This window comes from Arachis hypogaea, chromosome 20, assembly GCF_003086295.3.
Source record: "Arachis hypogaea cultivar Tifrunner chromosome 20, arahy.Tifrunner.gnm2.J5K5, whole genome shotgun sequence".
Taxonomy (NCBI): Eukaryota; Viridiplantae; Streptophyta; class Magnoliopsida; order Fabales; family Fabaceae; genus Arachis; species Arachis hypogaea.
In genome coordinates, this window is record NC_092055.1 from 135,995,269 (window position 1) to 136,016,602 (window position 21,334).

The 21,334-nt window shown below is 31.0% G+C and overlaps 3 protein-coding genes across 4 annotated transcripts; 1 reads left to right on the plus strand and 2 right to left on the minus strand.

The window, feature by feature from the left end:
- The first annotated feature begins 391 nt into the window (after positions 1 to 391).
- On the plus strand, positions 392 to 13,589 carry LOC112782912 (B3 domain-containing transcription factor VRN1-like). Its single transcript, XM_072231281.1, has 4 exons — positions 392 to 551; positions 12,493 to 13,047; positions 13,158 to 13,246; positions 13,344 to 13,589. The coding sequence occupies exons 1-4, from the start codon at positions 392 to 394 to the stop codon at positions 13,587 to 13,589; spliced, it is 1,050 nt and encodes a 349-aa protein (XP_072087382.1).
- A 640-nt stretch (positions 13,590 to 14,229) lies between these two features.
- On the minus strand, positions 14,230 to 17,210 carry LOC112782911 (uncharacterized). 2 transcript variants are annotated; one of them, XM_025825583.3, is made up of 4 exons: positions 16,912 to 17,210; positions 16,659 to 16,767; positions 16,030 to 16,520; positions 14,230 to 15,057 (listed from the first exon to the last, which is right to left on the minus strand). In XM_025825583.3, the coding sequence occupies exons 1-4, from the start codon at positions 16,972 to 16,974 to the stop codon at positions 14,395 to 14,397; spliced, it is 1,326 nt and encodes a 441-aa protein (XP_025681368.1). In that variant the 5' UTR covers positions 16,975 to 17,210; the 3' UTR covers positions 14,230 to 14,394. The 2 variants fall into 2 exon arrangements, with proteins under 2 accessions (XP_025681368.1, XP_025681367.1); XM_025825582.3 differs by having other exon boundaries at positions 16,030 to 16,767; positions 16,912 to 17,207.
- Positions 17,211 to 17,636: 426 nt separating this feature from the next.
- LOC112782910 (B3 domain-containing transcription factor VRN1) lies at positions 17,637 to 21,076 on the minus strand. The gene is made up of 6 exons (XM_025825581.3): positions 20,918 to 21,076; positions 19,419 to 20,013; positions 19,137 to 19,288; positions 18,761 to 19,010; positions 18,210 to 18,331; positions 17,637 to 18,065 (listed from the first exon to the last, which is right to left on the minus strand). Exons 1-6 carry the CDS (start codon positions 21,020 to 21,022, stop codon positions 17,820 to 17,822), a joined length of 1,470 nt encoding a protein of 489 aa, XP_025681366.1. The 5' UTR covers positions 21,023 to 21,076; the 3' UTR covers positions 17,637 to 17,819.
- Between the last annotated feature and the right edge of the window lie 258 nt (positions 21,077 to 21,334).

The window sequence follows — 21,334 nt, forward strand, 5'->3', positions numbered from 1 at the left end:
CCCAAGAGGATGAACATAAGAAACAAATATGGTGGGCTAAAATGCAAGCGAAGCCCAAAAGAAACAAAGCATAGAAAGCAACGGGCTGAATGAAAAAAAATCCGATCCAAGCCCGATTGCCTCTCTCATTCAAAGATCTCCAAATTGCTCTCACCCAAAAGCAACGTTCATATGTTCCCTTTTGATCAGAAATCACAGAAGTGAGAGAGAGAGCTTCTTCCCTAAGCTACTCACAGAAGAAGAAAGAAAGAGAAGGTTAGAAAAGAAAGGTTGAGGTCAAATCAGAAAAATCAAACCATATCAAGCTTAAGCAAAGGTTAAAGGTAAACCATTTTCTTATACATGCACCTCAGCTTCTTCTCCTCTTCCTAACTCTCTGCTAGTCCGAAATATGGGAATCATGGAAAAGTTGATTTCTGCTTCCACTACTGTGTATCTACAGTCACAAGTGAGTCTTGGAGACCAAGTAGCTTCTCAATGGCCAAGATCTGGGTTTACCATTGAGGATATCTGTTTTATGCTTTTCTATGGCTTTCGGTCAACAAGAGAAGGTCAGAAGCAAAGTCCCTAATTTGAGTAAAAATGGGAGAAAATGAACGGCTGGGTTAGTGAAGCACATTGCTCAAGAAGTTGACCTAGGAAGAAGAACCCAGCAATATGCAAGGAGATAAAAGAGGTTTGCTGTTCATTCAGAAAGCAAGGAGAGATAACCAGTGTTATTGAGGTTTTGTTCTGTGAAGAGTTCCTTGAAGAAGTTCATTTACTTGGATAATGCTTTCTTTCAAAGAAGCATTCGTCCAATATTGAAGAACAAAATCAGAGACGTGCAAGTCTGGTTTATCATATAGCAAAGATGTTGTTAATGAAGTCAATCTCCTTCATGTTTTACATATTGTAATGTACTTTTCAATGTTTATCTTTCTGTAATTTCTTGAGTGAAAAGGCATATTGAGAGAGCTCAAGAAAAAGCCATGAGTGAAAAAAGGCAGAGTGATACACTTGAGAGAAAAGCCTATAGTTATTTTCAGATTTCTTTAGGTAAGTTTGTGTCTTGTATCCTGTACCAGTGAGGTACCCCTTTCTTAGTTGGGTTAGCACTAAGAGTGAAGAGTTAGGTATTAGCATAGCCAATGTCAAGTTAGGTTAGAACTTGAGTGTGAAAGGATTGTATCAATCCTGTGGAATTGGTGTATGTAATACTTTTAATTGTAGTGGAAATTCTTCCATTATTGTGGAGGAGACTGGACGTTGGTTGCATAGCACATGGCAACCAAACTAGGATACATGTTGGTGTTAGCTTCTCTCTTCACTGCTATGTTCTGTTTTCTGATATTTATGAGACAAAAATAAATTGACTCATAAAATTTCCGCTGATGAGTTCAAACAGAATCAGAATTGAAAGTTTTCTTTAAAGGGTCATTTTAGTAACTCAAAAGAAAGGCATAGATTCAACCCCCCTTCTCTAAGCCTACTACAACCTTCACACCATCCTCCACCACTAGAGGCGTTCATGGATCGGATCGTATTTGCAAATTTGAGGTAAATATCCGCATCTGATCCATAAATTGCAGATATGATCTGATCCGCAGTTTGATCAGATCGGATCGGATCGGATCGGATCCGATCCACACTCTTTGCGGATCAGATTGCGGATATCAATTCTGCATCCGCGTATCCGATCCGTAGATCCGCACAATAATAATTAAAAAAGTATATATATGAGTAAAGTATCGTTTTTGTTCCCAACATTTGGGTAAATCCTATTTGTGTCTCTAACGTTCAAATCATCCTATTTGTATCCCTAACGTTTATAAAAGTGATTTAATGTTATCCTGCTGTCAATTATACTAATAGATCAGATTATATTTTTTAGTTATTCTCGTTTGGATGTATTCATTCTCAATTAGGTCTCACTTGAATGTGTTCGATTATAATATTATACCCAAAATTTGTGTTTAAGTTCAATTATGTCCCTAAAAAAAGTGAATTATGTAAATGTTGCAGGGATTAGTTTCAACTTTTAATGAGTTATTATCCGGAGTGGATCAATCGGTTCTGACCCAGATATTTGTATTCTAACTTCAAGAAGAGCTTTTTAGAACTCCAACTAAAGCTCATGATGTGTAATTGACGGCAGGATAATGTTGAATCACTTTTATAAATGTTAGGGATACAAATAGGACGATTTAAATGTTAGGGATACAAATAGGACTTACTCCAAATGTTAGGGACAAAAACAATATATATATATATATATATATATATATATATCGTATTATATTTACTTGTTTGCATGTTTTAGTTAGTAGTTATTATTCATATTATAACACCCTACCACACAGAGCTTTACGCTTAGGCTTTAAAACAGAGGTGGTATGGTATTACGACCTCTAAAATAAAATATATATAGATAATAGCAGAAAGAATATAATATACGAGGAGCCTTGAAAAATGGATGAAACAAAAATCGCAAAAAATAAAATTTAAAAAAAAAACGCAACACTCATAATCGAGATAACGTGCGTGCGAAGAATACTAGATTTCATAAGTATAAAAAAAACAGAAAGTAGGAGTAGAGGGTCAATGATATAAAATAACAAGCTCCTAAATCAGCCTGCGAAACCAAAGTTGGCCGGAGAATATTTACATACATATATACATATATCCCAAAACCCAAAATACATAGACAAGGCCCTAGCTCTCCATAAGCCTCTAAGAGAAGCAAAATAAACAAGTTGTTCGGAGAGAAAGTTAAGTACATATATACATAAACTATATATCAAAATGAAATCCAGAAAAACACTACGCTTCAGAAGTCCAGACGCCTAGCGAGGTGCCTCTTGCCCTGCATCTGAAAAATAATAATATTGTATGGAATGAGAACCGGGGGTTCTCAGCATGGTAAAGGTGCCATGCACATAATATATAAGGTCTTGAGAATGCCAGAGGCAATCCTAGAACGCCGACACTCAGATAAAGTTTATAGAAATAAAGCAGAAACCATAAATCTAGCTTTCTAAACTCAGCCAATTTCCTTATAAATCTAGCTGAAACTCAGCTAAAACCCTAAATCTCTCTGCCTTCCCTCCATTCTTCCATCTCCGGTGAAGTTACAAGGACAAACAAACAAATAATAGCACACACAAGTAGGATGCAAGTAATACAAATAGCAAGTATAACAGTTAGCATATTATAATAATTTAGACAAACCCAATTAATGCACAATCAGACAAAATCATACAAATGCATATGATGGATGTCTATCCTACTGACTGTGAGCTCACGCGTCGGTTACTTTGTCAGAACCCGAAACATCTGGTAGCTAATCCAGACATTTGTCTCTAGGTTTCACATCTCCAAGAGGATCATAAAGGAAGGAGAGTGCCTTTCTACCTTCTCCTGGAGGTTTCACGAAGGAGAGTGCCTTTCCACATCGAAAGAATGTACCTTTCCACCTTGCAACCAGAGAAGAATGTGGGAGAAACAATACGAAGGAGAATGCCTTTCCACCTTTTTCACATCCACATCACGACAAGAGAGGGAATCCTCCATCCCCAACCTTGCCATTTGAACACATTTTCAAGTTATCACGAAAGCAGGATCGCACCCAAACCTTGCCATCTCGACCATTCTGGCCACACACACATCTCGACCATTCCGGCCACACACAATCATCTCCAATCTCATCATTTTCAACCTTTACTTCATTCCCAAATTTTCTTAATTTCCTAACTCCATTTTATTACTAAGCTTACTATCCAAATTTAGAACTAACAGTGTCAAAACAGAAGTTTAGGAAGTCAAATTGGCTTTAGAAAAATAAGATAATTGTTTGTTAAAAATATGGGTATGCGTATGCATTGACCTCTTTTGGGCCAAGATGTGTATGCATGCACTTGTCCGCGTACGCATGTACGCTGGACAGAATTGAATGCATGCGTAGCCCATGTATGCGTACGCGAAAAACCATTTTCTGGGTACTATGCGTATGCATGCACATGTATGCGTACACATAGGTACCAAACCGAATCTACCCAATGCATATAAAGGGGTATGTTTACGCATGCAAGGTTATTTGGCCAAAAATTTGGCTAAATCTGAAATCTGCATAATTTGTATTTTAAACTCTGAATTTTCGACGCACATAACTTTTTCGTTTTAAATCATTTTTCATCCGTTCTTCGAACAATGTAAAATTTAGGATTTTAATTTAAAATTTAGAATTTAATATAAAATATTTTTTTTGATTAAGTATTAATTAAAAATAATAAATTTGATTAATCATATAACAATGTTCTTTAATTATAATTTGTAATTTTAACATAAAAAATATTAGAACTCAATCGCTTAAATACTAATCTAAAAAACTTTACAAACATAAACATATTTAATGAGATAATAATATAAAGGGTAACGCTAGGGAGACAATGAAATATGTCTACAATGGCTACAATGGACCGTTTAGAAGGCCCCAATTAAGTTTAATAGAGTAAATTAACCCATTAATAACCCTGATCTATTCTGGCTGTTCAGTTAACCATACCACACAATTTTAAGTAATTACATTTTTTTCCCAAAATCCTAATACAGTAGGTTGAGGCCGTTCCACTTCTTATCCAAAACCCTTGCAATTGTTGCAGAGAACCTTGACCAGGAAGACCCATCAGCGCCGCGATCGTCAACCACGGAAGGCGAACAGGAAACCCACCGTGGCCGTCGAGAAGACCCCGCCGTGACCGCCACTGAGGCCGTCTGTGCTCCGCCTCTGATCAGAACCGAAGGAGAGTGGCTACTGAACATCCCGCTGTCACCGACCTGGAGTCCGTCCGCGCTCCGCCTCCGATCAGAGCTGAAGGCAGATGAGCGATCACCCCCAAAAGGAGCATTCGAACCGTTCTACTCGCGTGGGCGACGTCATTGCCGAGCTGCTGAACATCCGATCCGAGGAAACCAACCGCGTGCTTGTCACAAGGAAAACGTCTAACATCATCAACGCAAGATCCTAACCATCTAAGGTAAGTAGGTGGAGTTGTTCATTTTTCGAGGGGTTATCGTTGTTGCATGTTGTATTATAGATAGATTTTGTTGATGATATGAGTGATTAACCATGGTGAGAAAGCTTTGGTGCGATGATAGCATCCCAGAGATTGTGGAGTAGGTAGTTCATTTACGTTATTGCAATTCATGGTGATTTAACTTTAGCCCGGGAAAAGGACGAAAAAGTTTGTTAGTTTTGGTTTCATATCTGTTTAAATTATTTTTTTTTTGTCTGTATCTGTGTGGACCATGTGCATCTAATTTAACATTAACTTTCTTGACCACTGAATCCCCACCTCCGCCGTGCTCTGCTGTTCTTGCCGCTATTAGCGTTACCGTTCGTCATCGGGATGCCATTGTTGTTCATTGCTTGATCACCTTTCGCCGCAAGGACCACCACGCGGCTGCATCTTTGACCGAAGTCGTTCGCGGTAATTAGAGAGTTCTTCCCGCCGAGCTGTTGTACGCAAAAAAGTCGACGTCGCAGTGTACGGCTTCCGATAGAGAGCATTCGTCTATGGACCAATCAATTTCGGAACGAAGATTGAATAGCCCGTTTGTTGATGTGAGTGATAATAATTCAATGGAAAGCAATGAACATTTGAGTGTGAGGTTGCAATTCAATCTGTTTCCAAGGTACGTGGGGGGGGGGAGAGGATGTTTCGTTTTTTTTCCATGCAAGTGAATTGTATTTGGTTAGTCTTGTGTGAATTTTTTTTATATACTAAGTGGATGCGTTTTTTTAGCTAATGCATTTTTTTTATTTACGATTTGGAGAATTTTTTTTATTAGTTTTGGATGATTTTTTTCTTATGTTTTGTATGTTTTTTCCTTTAGGATTTGGATGATTTTTTTATTAATTTTGAATGATTTTTTTTTTGTGTTTTGTATATTTTTTCTTAGGATTTGGATAATTCTTTATCTTATATTTTATTATTTTTTTTAGAGTTTGGACATTTTTTTTAGAAAGAGAAATTAGGATTTGCTTGATAAATAGTAAAAGGTAAATTAGAGTAAGAAGATGTAATTAATAATCATTAATTTTATATCCTTTAAAAATTTAAATTTAAATAATCATCAATTAATGACAATTAATGAGTATAGAGTGTAGTTCAAAAATATTTGTTGGCTATACCCATGTTGATTTTCTAGCGGAATTGTAAAAATAATGAGCCATATGATGGGAATATGGGAAACTAACTAAAAAATTGAAAAGTGAGACATACATGCTTTGGAATAAGTAAATAACACTGCACAAGAAAAATAATTAACCGACAATTTAGAACAAGTTTTTTTTGTGTAAATTAAATGTGAAATTTAGAAATTATATCTGAAATCTAGCGCATAGAATGACTTTCTTTATTTAATAGGTTTAATGGATTAAGAAAATGATATGATTTCTCATTACTGATACCACATATCAGTATTAGTTCAAAAATGATTTCCAATGTAAATTTTAATTTTAAATGAGTTTAGTTACTGCACTGGTCAAAAGTGATATTTAAAAAATATTTTATTAATATTATGGAAATCACGAATTATGTATAGAATTTAGTTATATTTCAAGAATCTTATTTTAATTTTTATCATTTATTACTTAAAGGTAGAAATAGAAAAAAATGGGACTCAAAATAAAATTTAGGCACATAACAAAGAAATTTTTTTTTAATTTTTTGTCTAAATTAAATGTTTTAAAAAATTGTGTCTGAAATCTATGGGCATACTAAGAACCTTATTTTGTTCTTTTTCAATTTTTTTTATCTAAATTAAATGTGAAATTTAGAAATTATGTCTGAAATTTAGCGCATAAAAAGACCCCCTTTATTTAATAGGTTTAATGGATTAAGAAAAGGTTTAATTACTCTATTGGTCCTTATAGTTTTGCAAAAATTTTTAATTAGGTCCCTATATTTTTTTTTTCTTTTAATTGAATTCCTGCACTAATTTTTTTTTAATTAGATCCCTCTTAGTAGTAATTGGCTTATTAATTGTACAGGAACCTAACTAAAAAAATTGGTGCAGAGATCCAAATAAAAAGAAAAAAAAAGTGTAGAAACCTAAGTAAAAAAAAAATTAGTGCAAGGACTCAATTAAAAGGAAGAAAAGTATAGGGACCTAGTTAAAAATTTCACGAAATTATAGGGACCAACAGAGTAATTAAACCTTAAGAAAATGATATGGTTTCTTGCTACTGATACCACATATCCTTATCACTTCAAAAATAATTTCTAATGCAAGTTTTAATTTTAAATTAGTTTAGTTATTGTACAGGTAAAAAATGATACCAAAAAAATATTTCATTAAAATTATGGAACTCAAGAATTATATATAAAATTTAGACACATTTAAATAATTTTATTTTAATTTTTATCATTTATTACTTAAAAAGTAAAAATTAAAAAAAAATGAGACTCAATATAAAATTTAGACACATATATAAAAGGGAACCTTATTTTATTTTATTTATTTTTTTTGTCTAAATTAAATATTTTTCATAAATTATACCTTAAATCAATGTGCATAAAGGGAATTTTATTTTATTTTTTTTATATGTTGTTTTTTTATTAGAGATATCCACTATTTATCTGAAATTTAGGCACATTCAGCAAATCTTATTTTGTTTTTTTTTTTTACCTTCTGTCCAAATTATTAAAAAGTAGAAATAGAAAAAAAAAAGTAAAATTCGGTATGAAATTTAGATACATAACAAAAAATCTTATTTTATTCTTTTTTAATTTTATCTAAATTAAATGTAAAATCCAAAAATTATACCTGAAATCTATGCGTATAGAAGGAATCTTATTTTGTTTTTATTCATATATTGTCTTCTTATTAGAGATGTCCCTAATTCTTTGTAAACAAGAAGAACATTCATGGCTATGGCTTTCTCTAACTTCAAATAAATAAATAAATAAATAAATAAACATTATCTAGCTTTATTTAATAAGTTTAATGAATTATGAAAATGATACGATCTCTCGTTATTGATACTGTATCAGTATCACTTAAAAAATGATATTCAATACAAGTTTTAATATTAGATAAGTTTAGTTATTGAATAAGTTGAAAGTGATACCTAAAAAATATTTTATTAGAGTTATAGAATTCAAGAATTATTTCTGAAATTAACTAATCTTATTTTGATTTTTATTATTTTTTATTTAAATTACTTAAAAATTAGAAATAGGAAAAGGTGGGACTCAATATGAAATTTAGGCACATAACATAAAATTTATTTTATTCTTTTTTATTTTTTGTTTAAATTAAATGTGAAATTCAAAAATTTTGCTTGAAATCTAGGATCGTACAAAGTCTTTATTTTGTTCCTTTTTATATGTTGTCTACTTATTAGAAATATTTACTTATTCTCTCTTAACAAGAAAATTATTCTTGGCTGTGACTTTTTTCTAGCTTCCAAAAAAAACAAGCATCATCTAACTTTATTTAGGGCCATTTCGCAAACTTTAAAAGTAATTTTTTTGAACTTTTAACTTATGAAAAGTAGTAACATTAATGTCTGGTACAAGTTTCAAAACCAAATTGCAGATTTTTAAGAAGCTATTTAGGAGCTTATAGAGAAGTTAAAAAAATAACTTCTCTCATAATACTACTATTTTTTATCACATTTCTATAAAATAAGCACTTTTAAAACTAAGAATCCAAATACAAAATAACTTATTTATAAGCTACTTTTAATATAACTATTTATTGTTTAAGTTATTTTTTTAAAAGGAGTTTAATTAAGCTATTTATCTAAACCGAGCCTTAATAGGTTTAACCGATTACGAAATGATACAATTTTTCGTTACTGATATCACATATCAGTATCACTTTAAAAATAATTTTTCATGCAAGTTTTAATTTTAAATGAGTTTAGTTATTATATAGGTCAAAAGTGATATCTAAAAAATATTTCATTAGAGTTATAAAACTTAAGAATTATGTATAAAATTTAGGCACATTCAAAGAATCTTATTTTGATTCTTATCCTTTTTTGTTCAAATTATTTAAAATGTAAAAATAGAAAAAAATGAAACTCAACACATAATAGGAAACTTAATTTTGTTATTTTCAATCTTTTATTTAAATTAAATGTAAAATCTCGAAATAATGAGTAAAATCTATGCGCATAGAAAGAACTTTATTTTGTTCTTTTTTATATGTTGTCTTCTTATTTAAGATATTCACTGATTTTTTGTGAACAAGAAGAATATTCATGGCTATGATTTGTTCTAGTTTCGAAAAAAAAAAAAAACAATCATCATCTAAGTTTATTTAATAGGTTTAATGAATTATGAAAATGATACGGTCTCTCTTACAGATACCAAACCAGTATCACTTAAAAAATTAATATTTAATACAAGTTTTAATTTTAATTGAGTTTAGTTACTGTAGAAATAAAAAATGATACATAAAAAATATTTTATTAGAGTTATAAAATTCAAAAATTATATCTGAAATTTAGGCACATTCAACAATCTTATTTTAATTTTTATCATTTTTTATTCAAATTACTTAAAAAGTAAAAAAAAATGGGACTCAATATGAAATTTAGGGACATAACAGAAACTTTATTTTGTTCTTTTTTTAATTTTTTGTTTAAATTAAATGTGAGATTCAAAAATTATGCCTGAAATCTAGGCGCGTACAAAGACCTTATTTTGTTCTTTTTTATATGTTGTCTACTTATTAGAGATATTCACTTATTCTCTCTTAACAAGAAAATTATTCTTGGCTATGACTTTTTCTAGTTTTCAAAAAAAAACAAGCATTATCTAACTTTATTTAGGACCCATTTGCAAAACTTTAAAAGTATTTTTTTAATTTTTGACTTATGAAAAATAGTATTAATGTCTAATGTAAGTGTCAAAATTAAATTGCAGCTTTCTAAGAAACTATTTAGGAGTTTATAGAGAAGTTAAAAAATAACTTTTCTCATAATATTACTATTTTTTATCACATTTCTATAAAATAAATACTTTTAAAACTAAAAATTCAAATACAAAATAACTTATTTATAAGCTATTTTTAATATAACTATTTATTGTTTAAGTTATTTTTTTAAAAAGAGTTTAATTAAACTATTTACCTAAACTGAGCCTTAATATATTTAACTGATTACGAAAATGATACAATTTTTCGTTACTGATATCACGTATTAGTATCACTTTAAAAATGATTTCTCATGCAAGTTTTAATTTTGAATGAGTTTAGTTATTATATAGGTCAAAAGTGATATCTAAAAAATATTTTATTAGAGTTATAAAACGTAAGAATTATGTATAAAATTTAGGCACATTCAAAGAATCTTATTTTGATTCTTATCCTTTTTTGTTCATATTACTTAAAATGTAAAAATAGAAAAAATGAAACTCAGCACATAATAGGAAACTTAATTTTGTTCTTTTCAATCTTTTATTCAAATTAAATGTAAAATCTCAAAATTATGACTGAATCTATGCGTATAAAAAGAACTTTATTTTATTTTTTTTATATGTTGTCTTCTTATTTAAGATATCCACTTATTTTTTGTGAACAAATTCATGGCTATGACTTTTTCTAATTTCAAAATAAAAAATCATCATCTAGGTTTATTTAATAGGTTTAATGAATTATGAAAATGATACGGTCTCTCTTACAGATATCAAACCAGCATCACTTAAAAAAATAATATTTAATACAAATTTTAATTTTAATTGAGTTTAGTTATTGTAGAGGTAAAAAATATACATAAAAAATATTTTATTAGAGTTATAGAATTCAAGAATTATATCTGAAATTCAGGCACATTCAACAAATTTTATTTTAATTTTTATTATTTTTTATTCAAATTACTTAAAAAGTAGAAATAAAAAAATTGAACTCAATATGAAATTTAGGCACATAACAGAAACTTTATTTTGTTTTTTTTTTTCAATTTTTTGTCTAAATTAAATGTGCAAATTATTCTGAAATCTAAGTTGTAAACAAGAAAATCATTCTTGGCTATAACTTTTTCTAGCTTCCAAAAAAATAAACATCATCTAACTTTATTTAATAGGTTTAATGGATTACGAAAATAATACAGATTTTTGTTACCGATACCACATACGAGTATTACTTTAAATGAGTTTAATTACTGTATACATCAAAAGTGATATCTAAAAAATATTTTATTATAGTTATAAAACTTAGGAATTATGTATGAAATTTAGACACATTCAAAAGATCTTATTTTGATTTTTATCTTTTTTTGTTCAAATTACTTAAAATGTAAAAAATTAAAAAAATAAAATTCGGTATGAAATTCAGGCACGTAATAGGGAATTTAATTTTGTTCTTATTTAAATTAAATATAAAATCCAAAAATTATGCCTGAAATTTATGAAAAAGAACTTTATTTTGTTCTTTTTAATATGTTGTCTTCTTATTTAAGATATACATTGATTCTTTGTGAATAAGAAGAATATCCATAACTATGGATTCCTCTAACTTTCAAAGAAACAAGAATTCTCTTTCTACTATGATCCGTTTCTTTAAGATTGTTCTCAGAAAAAATCTTGATGATAGATATCTTGTGAGAATTTTCTTTCCCTTCTATCCTCTTTTTATCTTTCACTGTTTTTATTTTACACATACAAAATTTTTTTATGTATACTTCTTGTGTTTCACTATTTTTGTCATATTTTCCATGTGAGGTAACAACCACACATATGCATGGTTTCTTTTCTTACCAGCATAATATGCTCCTCAATATTTATGTTTTTTTAGTTTTGAATTTTTGATTGTTAGTAAGTTAGTTAGTTAGAGTAGTAACTGAATCAACAAAGCTGCTGTTAGGGAAGGATAATTCTTAGTAAGGACGTTCATGAATCGGATCCGATCCGCATATCTGCTGTATTTATCCGAATCTGATTCGAAAATTGTGAATATAGAGGATCGGATTGGATCAGATCCACACACTAATTGGATCGGATTGTGAATTTTGTGTAGATATTCGCATATCCGCGTATCGCAAAAATAAAGAAATAAATAAATAAATAAATATTTTTTATATATTTTATTTCAACTAATAATTATCATATATGTTGTATTATTTTAATTTATTATTTAAAAAATGTATGTTTAATATTATTTTAAGAGTAAACATATTTAAAAAAATAGAAAAAATGAATTTTATTGATATTTTTTAATAAAAATAAGCTTTTAAAAATATTTTGTGTTATGTGGATATATTGCGGAGCGGATCCAAGTTAAAAAAGGAGATTGGATCCGATCCGATCCGATGATTTTAGTGCGGATCGGATCAAAATTTTAGCCATATCTGATCCGATCCGATCCGCGTTCACCCCTAATTCTTAAAAGGTTGTTAAGAGGTTGAGTGATACAAATAGAGTGAGTCGAATCAATTTTTGTTTATCTGGCCAATTTTATGTTATGATTGTGAGTTTTGCTAAGTATGGTTACCAACAACAGTTTCATTGGCATTGCAGAAAATACCAAACAAGTTCAGTAGGAAATATGGTGGTGATATGCCAAATCCAGTGAAACTCCAGCCTCCAGATGGCACTGAATGGAGAATAGATTGGACTAATCGTGATGGTGAGATTTTGTTTGGAAAGGGTTGGAAAGAGTTTGCTACATTTTACACTTTGGAGAATGGTCATGTGTTGTGGTTTGAGTACAACGGAACTTCTAACATCAAAGTAAACATATTCGACATGAGTGCCCTCGAAATTGATTATCCTTCCAATGGCCGAATCGGTGATGACAACTCGGTTGAGATTTTGGATGAACCGCCGCCACGAAGGGGCCGAGGCCGGCCGAAGAAAAAAGTGATAGCAGAACCAAAGCAATCACGTGCTTCTACAAGCAAAACAATGAAAAGTGCCATCAAAGCTAAAGATATAGATAAAAATCCCAATACACAAAACTTGAAGCTGCATGTCGAGAATGAAAAAGATGGTCAATCTGAAGAGACAGCAGATCTTAAGCTGCCAATAATTCAACGTGCCAGACCAGATATGGATGGTCTGTTTCATAATCTCATCATTCTTTCATCTTTTGGATTCTACTGATTTTGTTTAATTTTTTTATTTTCTTTGTTGCTAAAATGCATAAATACTTCTTTTGTCATAAAGAAGTTATTAGAGAAGCAAAGAAGTTCAAGTCGAAAAATCCTTCTTTTGTCATAAAAATTAAGCAAAAGCACCAAACAGGATCACCAGCAGTAAGTTGATTCATTTATCTCTGTGCAAACTTTGTATGTCATGCAAAATTGAGACTGTTGTGAACCATGATGATGAAATATTCTGATATGATTGCAGAATATTCCAGTTTGTTTCTTCAGAATGTACTTCGAGAACACGAAGCAGTATGCAATTCTACGAGTTGGAAAGAAGCAGTGGCATGCAACATTGATCTATTATCCAAATAGGAAGAATGCCCTTATCTCTAATTGGCGCTTGTTCCTTGAAGAAAATAACTTAAAAGCCGGAGATGTTTGTATCTTTGAGCTCATTAACAGACAAGGTCCAGATCTTAAGGTTCATATTCGTCGAAGCCATGATTAGCCAATGGCTTTGCTTACTTGTGTTGCAGATCAATGGAGTATGTTCAGGGATCAAGAGTTGTAACAGAGTCATAGTTTTCATCATACTAAATGGTTGCATTGCAGTGTTATCTCCTTACTACCATAACTAGAAATATATCAGTGATCCATGCAGAAACAATACATGTAGAATTATATATTGTCGGTAGTATAAGATGTTATTTGGACAAAGTACCTAATCAAAAGTTGCCCAACTACTTATTTTCAAAGCAATTTATGGTTTGGATCCTATTTCACTCATTCTCCCTCATTTATTATACTTGTCACTTTTTAGAAAGTTACTAATTATTTGCAGAGTTGCAGTAATTCCATAAAAAATTCCAATGTAAATAACTTTTAATGAGTGTATAACTTTTTTTAATTCATTGTATTGGAATAATTGGTAAATTGGTACAAGTTTATTATGTCATATTTAAACAAACGTAAAATGTTTCTGACAGAGATAAATGTATCAACTTACTGGTGAAGATCCAGATAGTTGAGTTTGCCTTATCTTGGTTAAGAAAGAGGGATTATTTGACTTGAACTTCCTTGCCTCTTGAACAACTTTACATGTACACCATAAAAATTTGCATAAAAGTTACTTGTAGCTAAGTTCAAGCTTCAAACAACACAGTAATTTTTATTCATTTGAACGAAATTTAAACACAGCCTAAGAACAATAACATATTTATTGCATAGTTATATGAAATGCAATACGCCATATGTAAAATATTTTATGAGGAATATATGCGTACGCTGCTTTCAACACTGCAACACTGCATTCTTCATTCAGATTGACTAGCTTCTTCATTCTTGCAACACTGCATCCAGTTTTGTTTATCAGGGCCCTTCTCTACATCTCCAGTTTTGACAGAACTCATCAATATTTTACTTGTAGAAGGAGATGATACTTCTGCTGCTGCTTTCAATTTTTTCCTCGGCCGGCCTCGGCCTCTTCGTGGCGGTTCATTCTCAACCTTAACCATGTTGTCATCATCAATGTGGTCCTTGGAAGGATAGTCTATTTCAGGGCACCTAGTTTTGGCAGAACTTGTGAACATTTTACTTGTACAAGCAGATGGTGTCTTTAGTGCTGCTTTCCCTGTTTTTCTCGGCCGGCCTCGGCCTCTTCGTGGCGGTTCATCATTAATGTGGTCCTTGCAAGGATAGTCTTTTTCACGCCACCATTTCACTACTCTAGCTTTGGCAGAACTTGTGAACATTTTACTTGTACAAGAAGATGGTGTCTTTGGTGCTGCTTTCTCTGTTTTTCTCGGTCGGCCTCGGCCTCTTCGTGAAGGATAGTCTATTTCAGGGCACCATTTCACTACTCTAGTCATGGCAGAACTTGTGAACATTTTGCTTGTACAAGGAGATGGTGTGTTTGGTGCTGCTTTCTCTGTTTTCCTCGGCCGGCCTCGGCCTCTTCGTGGCGGTTCATTCACAACCTTGACGGATCCAACAAATTTTCAAATTATTTTCCAAATAAATTAAAATAATAAAATAATTATTTAAATAATAATCTGTTAATAATTCAACATCACAAAATTAAAATTAAAATTAAAATCAAATTCATTAATTAAATACAATTTTAAAATCAATTTATAAAACAAAATAAAAAAGAGGAGTGCTAGGGGGCAAGCAACTTTTATGATTTATAGCTATCAAACAACCATCAATGATGATTTTAATGGTGTGAGATTAGTGTGAGATTTCATCCAATGACTCACTTTTCTTTGCTGGTTATATGCTGGCCAAAATTCAATAAAGTTTGCTGCCCCTAAACTTTTCCAATAAAAAAACCTCTGGTAAAAGTAGCAGTGAAACCATATTGCTTTGGTTATAATTTTTTTTTTATTTTGTGATAAAATTAATCACATGAATAAAAAAAAGAAACATACAATAGAGCATAAAAGTTTAATCTTTTTCACATATATATATGAACTAACTCTCTAGAAGACCTTAAATTGAATCGTATAAAAAGATAAATAAGAGTTAATAGAGTAAAATTAATATATGATAAAAATACAGATAATATTTAGGAGAAGAAACGGATGACAATATTATAGATTTAGATTACCTGAACAATTTTAAAACCAGAAAAAAGAGAGTTAGAGAGCAGAAAGAAAAAAGAATGGACTCGAAACAACCCTTTGAGAAATTAAAATAATTTAAATTAAATAGGTTATTATTATTAGTTTTTTATATTATTTATTTAATTATTTTATTAAATAATAAATATAATATTTTATAATATAATAAAGCCATTTAATCTCTTATTTTTTTATTTGTATATAGATATTGTGAACCAAAAATAAATAAAGTAGATGAGGTCAAATTTATCTAATTTTTTTTTTGGGGGGGGGGGGGGGGGTTATATACTATATATAAATTTTTTAAAACTCAGTGGGAGCACTAACCATGTTGTCATCATCAATGTGGTCCTTGGAAGGATAGTGTATTTCAGGGCACCATTTCACTTCTTTAGTTTTGGCAGAACTTGTGAACATTTTGCTTGTACAAGGAGATGGTGTCTTTGGTGCTGCTTTCTCTGTCTTCCTCGGCCGGCCTCGGCCTCTTCGTGAACTTGTGAACATTTTACTTGTACAAGCAGATGGTGTCTTTGGTGCTGCTTTCTCTGTTTTTCTCGGCCGCCCTCGGCCTCTTCGTGGCGGTTCATTCTCAACCATAACCATGTTGTCATCATCAATGTGGTCCTTCGAAGGATAGTCTATTTCAGGGCACCATTTCACTACTTCAGTTTTGGCAGAACTTGTGAACATTTTACTTGTAGAAGGAGATGGTGTCTTTGGTGCTGCTTTCTCTGTTTTCCTCGGCCAGCCTCGTGGCGGCAGTTCATTCAAGATCTCAATCGAATCATCATCGCTGATGTGATCCATGGAAGGATAGTCTATTTCAAGGCAAGTCATGTCAAAAATGTTTACTTCAATGTTAGAAGTTTGATTGTACTCAAACCACAGCAAATGGCCATGATCCAAAGAGTAATATGAAGCAAATTCTTTCCAACCATTTTCAAATAGAATCGCACCATCATACTCAGACCAATCTATCTTCCATGCAGTGCCATCTCGAGGCTTCAGATACACTGGATTTGGAACACTGTCACCATGTTTCATACTGAACGTTTTTGGTACCTCCTGCAATTCAAATGAAAGTATGAAACTAGTCTTAGTAATAAGCATAAATGAAAGAAACCCTTACAAGGGAAAAATCACAAAGAGAAATGCATGCATTAAATAATATTATAAGTAAAGAGGATATGAAGTGAAGAAAATGCTTACAAGGTTTCCATCTTCAAGGTTTTGTCTGAGAACAATCTTGAAGAAACAGGCAGAGGAAGCCATGTATGTTCTACTTGTTCACAGACAATTGAAAAAGCGAAAGAAGATGACAGCAACAGAAGAGTATTTAGGAGGTGGTGGATGATGAAGTTATCATTTGATAAAGTATATAAGCACGTACTTATATATACACGCAAAACAGTGAGAAAAAACAACACAATCCGTGCAACTAGAAGTGATAAACCAAAAACTCTGTTTGAACTCTTAATTATAGAGGATTAAAATGCTGGTGGTAGTTAAAAATGGTTTTATCTTTAATGTATCAATAAGGTTCTTAAATGTGGAAAAGACTAAAAAATTATTTTAAAAAAATTCTTAACCTCTCCAATTTTTATAAATTTTATTTGATAAATAAAAAAAATTTCTCTCAAAATAGAAAGCACAAATTTAGTATATATTTATATTCTAAAAAAAAATCTTACAAATATTGGAATTATAATAGACATAAAATTAATTATAATTATTTTAGATTTTATTAATCTTCAATCTTTTTTTATGATATACTATTTTACTGCATTCATGGATTAGATTCATAGGTAAATTACAATTTTGAATCAAATCCATGAAAAATTCTACCTCACTTTTTTTTATCCTTATACCAAACACAACCTTGTCTTTCACTTTGAGAAGATAACATTGCAATCATGAAGTCCCAAAACAAGAAATAAAATTAAAACACTTAGTTCATACATATATATATATATATAACTGGTCCAAACCAAAAAGGATTGGATACAGTAGAAGTTTGATTCAACAGAAAAGAAAAAAAAAAGGTGATACATTCTTCACGAAATTAACCTTATTTAAGAATTATGAGCTCTTAGTTCCTGAAGTTATAATACATTAGCCTAGCATTGGGCTCTACAAATATGAACATCAAACAGATCTTTTTCATTGATGAGCTCAAAAACACAAACATCTCCAGCTTCTAATTTACTTGCTCTAGCAAAAGAGCTCCAACCAGCCGAAATAAAGCTGTTTTTCGATGTCGGATTGTAGATTATCGTAGCAGGCCACGACTCCTTTCCGAACTGTAATTTTACATCCTGCTGATTCTTTTTAAAATACTTTCTGTAGAAGATAGCTGATAAGTTCTGCATCACATTCCATTTTTGAATTGCCATGTTAAAAAATAGTTATAAACTTACAATTTGCGAAACTAAGTATAAACTAGCACTCAGAAGTTTGCATGGCATATTATGTTTTGTCATCGATGAAATGTATTGAAATAAACTTACAGGCCTTGATCTTCTTGGATCACTGTCTCTTATCTTAACCATGAAAGAGGGATTCTGTGAGTTGAGCTCCTTAACTTCTTTTGGGAGCTGAATCACATGAGTCACTGGTTTGGAAAGTGACTCTGATACATAATAGAATTGTAAAAAATTAGCATGAATTTTACTTGTGAAGAGTTTTGGATACAAGTATATCTATAGGGTTGGAGACAACAAAAATTTTAGCATAAGATTAGTTTATATAACAAATTGTGGTTACATTAAGGACCAAATACATAGTCACTGCATTCATAAGCTAACTGCATTCTTAGCAGAACTAACAATAGTTTCCTTAAGATTGAAATTCTGCTGCTATAAATGTTTTAAGGAAGGGAAGAATTAGAGATTTGTAAAATGTACTCCAAATCAAACACGGGTCAATTAATTTTTAATATAATTTTTTTAATGAGAATAATGCTAAATTCTATTCCATTTTTAAAGTTAATTATGTTTTCAATGTTGTACTAATATCTTAATTTTTTACAGAACAACAAATTCTTAAACAATTGCCTTACCGCGGCGTTGTCGACGACAAATATGAACATCAAACACCGGATCCTTTCTATTGATGAGCTTAAACAAACAAACATCTCCGGCTTGTAATTGACTAGCTCGAGCAAAAAGGTTCCAACCAGCAGAGATAAAGGCAACACATGATGATGGCCTATAGATCAACTTAACAGGGAACAACTTCTTTCCAAACCTTATATTTGCATTTTGTGGATTATTTTCAAAATACTTTCTGAAGAATTTAGTTGAAAAGTACTGCAGCACATCATATTTATGTCATCATGGTTAGAAATAAGACACAAAGTTTGAAAGAATAATAGCACATGCAAGTTCACATGATACATAATTTTCAACATGATATATGTATTCACCTATACTTACACATGGTGCTCTCGTTTGAGACCGTTGCGTTATCTTGATGATGAAAGTGGGCTTTTCCCATTTAAACTTCTTAGCTTCTTTCAGAGATTCAGGTCTTGCAGGACAGGGCCTAATAGAAGATTCAGAATCTTTTCTTCTTCTATTCCTTTTGCCTTGTACATAGGAAAAAAAGAATGAGAAACTACCACTGTAATGTACACAAAGCAGTTACAAGTTGTAACTCAAAAACAACAACGGTTGAATCCACAAAAGGAAAGGATGATTCAATTATGAGACACGTACCATTATAATCTTGATTGACAGACACTAGCATCTCACGGTTTTTCTCTTTGGATTTAATACCGTGTGAATTGAGGCTTCTTTCAACATCCCTGATTTGTGTGTCATTTTCCAATTGTCTACTTTTAGAAGCAGATGACACTAGTGCTCTCAGTTTTTTAGTCGGTTGGCCCCGGACTTCTCTTGGCAATTCATTCAATCTTTTCTTCTGCGGTCCCTCGTTAAGTCTCATGTTTTGGGTGCTGGGACTGCTATCCACATGTCTAGTTTTTTGTTCTTCTGGCCTTTTCACTGACTGCTGATCTCTGCGTGGCAGCTGCTCTTTGATCTGATCATTGTCAGGATACTCTATTTGGAGGCAACCCATGTCAAATATGTGTACTTCCATGTGAGAAGTTCCAATATTATAATCAAACCATAACAAATGGCCATGATCAAGAGAGTAATATGCAACAAACTCTTTCCAACCCTTTTTAAACAAAATTTCACCATCCTGATTAGTCCAATCTACTCTCCATTCAGTACCATCCGGAGGCTTAAGATACAATGGGTTTGATAGGCCAGAACCATATTTTTCAGTGAACTTTATTGGTAACTTCTGCAGTGTTATGAATCTGGCGTTAGCAACCATAATAACAATAAGGTGACACACATTAGTATGTCTTCACCAAGATGTTGACATGTATTATGTTAAATAGTTTAGTCAAATATATCAAACTATTTAACGATTTTCGACTATCATCTTCATATAATAATAACAGTAAACTCCCAATTCATCCTTCACTAATAATTATAAATAGTGCAGTAAAATAGTCCAAACATATTAGTCCTAAATTTTGTATGTAGGTAAAGATTAATCTTTCACCTGTTTTAAAGGAGAGACTAATTTCAAATTTCAAAAGGCTATTTTGCAGCATTATTTGCATAATTAGAGACTAGGAGTGAAATAAAAAAATGTTAAAAGAAGGCATTGTCCAACATGAAAATTGGTAGGGACCAAATGAGTAATAACAAAATTAGAACTCATGCATAACGAAAAAATGATGAATATGATAATTTTTCAAATCACCGCAATATGTCCTATGATGAGTGAAAGTGTTACCTAGATCATTTTTCATTTTTTAATCGTAATTAATTTTGTAGTAAGAATACATACGGAGTACATAAAATGTAACCATCTAACAAATATGTTTTTAGGTTTTCATTCATCTTATGTATTTTTTATTTTTATGTACTTCTGCTACAAAATTAATTATAATTAAGCATACATTATTGTAAATAAAAAAATGATCTAGATAACAAGAAGAAGGAGTTTACTATTACTATATTTTCAGCTAAGAAGCCATGCATGTGTGTTGTTTTATGAAGAAAATGTTTATAAATGAGAAAAATTATATACAGAGAAATAAAGAGAGAAACTTTTTGTTAACTAAATAATATCTCAAAAGATAAACAGATTAAAAGAAAAAGATGAGATGAAGAAGACGAGAGAAAATGCTTACAAAGTCATCATCTTGAAGAGCTTGTTTGAGGATAATCTTAAAGAAAGAAATCACAGTAGAAGTAGAAGGAGAATGCTTGTTTTGTTGAGAGCTAGAAGAAGCCATAGCAAACGAATGATGGATGGATTTGACTATTATTGAGGCTGAGAGTCTCTGTCACCCGGTATTCCTTAAATAACCTTATTTTGGGATAACAATTAAATTAAAAAAAATAACAAGTGAGTACTAAAATAAGTTATATATATATTTTAATTTATTTTTAATATAAATTTTATATTTTTATATGTATTATATATGTATAAATAATTTTAATATATATTTAATATAATTTAATAAATTAAAAGAAAAGTTAGGACCGATTCCTTCATAATTGATTGCAGAGTTATACGACGTTAATTGATAATGGTATTATTAGAG

Coding starts and splice junctions, on each gene's coding strand:
- LOC112782910 (XM_025825581.3), bottom strand. CDS start 21,022: ATGGCTTCTTCTAGCTCTCAACAAAACAAGCATTCTCCTTCTACTTCT. Junction 20,014..20,917: donor CTCTTCAAGATGATGACTTT/GTAAGCATTTTC, acceptor ATAACACTGCAG/AAGTTACCAATAAAGTTCAC. Junction 19,011..19,136: donor CTCAAACGAGAGCACCATGT/GTAAGTATAGGT, acceptor GATGTGCTGCAG/TACTTTTCAACTAAATTCTT.
- LOC112782912 (XM_072231281.1), top strand. CDS start 392: ATGGGAATCATGGAAAAGTTGATTTCTGCTTCCACTACTGTGTATCTA. Junction 552..12,492: donor CTTTCGGTCAACAAGAGAAG/GTCAGAAGCAAA, acceptor TACCAACAACAG/TTTCATTGGCATTGCAGAAA. Junction 13,247..13,343: donor ACCAAACAGGATCACCAGCA/GTAAGTTGATTC, acceptor ATATGATTGCAG/AATATTCCAGTTTGTTTCTT.
- LOC112782911 (XM_025825582.3), bottom strand. CDS start 16,974: ATGGCTTCCTCTGCCTGTTTCTTCAAGATTGTTCTCAGACAAAACCTT. Junction 16,768..16,911: donor ACCTTGAAGATGGAAACCTT/GTAAGCATTTTC, acceptor TTTGAATTGCAG/GAGGTACCAAAAACGTTCAG. Junction 15,058..16,029: donor ACATTGATGATGACAACATG/GTTAGTGCTCCC, acceptor GGATCCGTCAAG/GTTGTGAATGAACCGCCACG.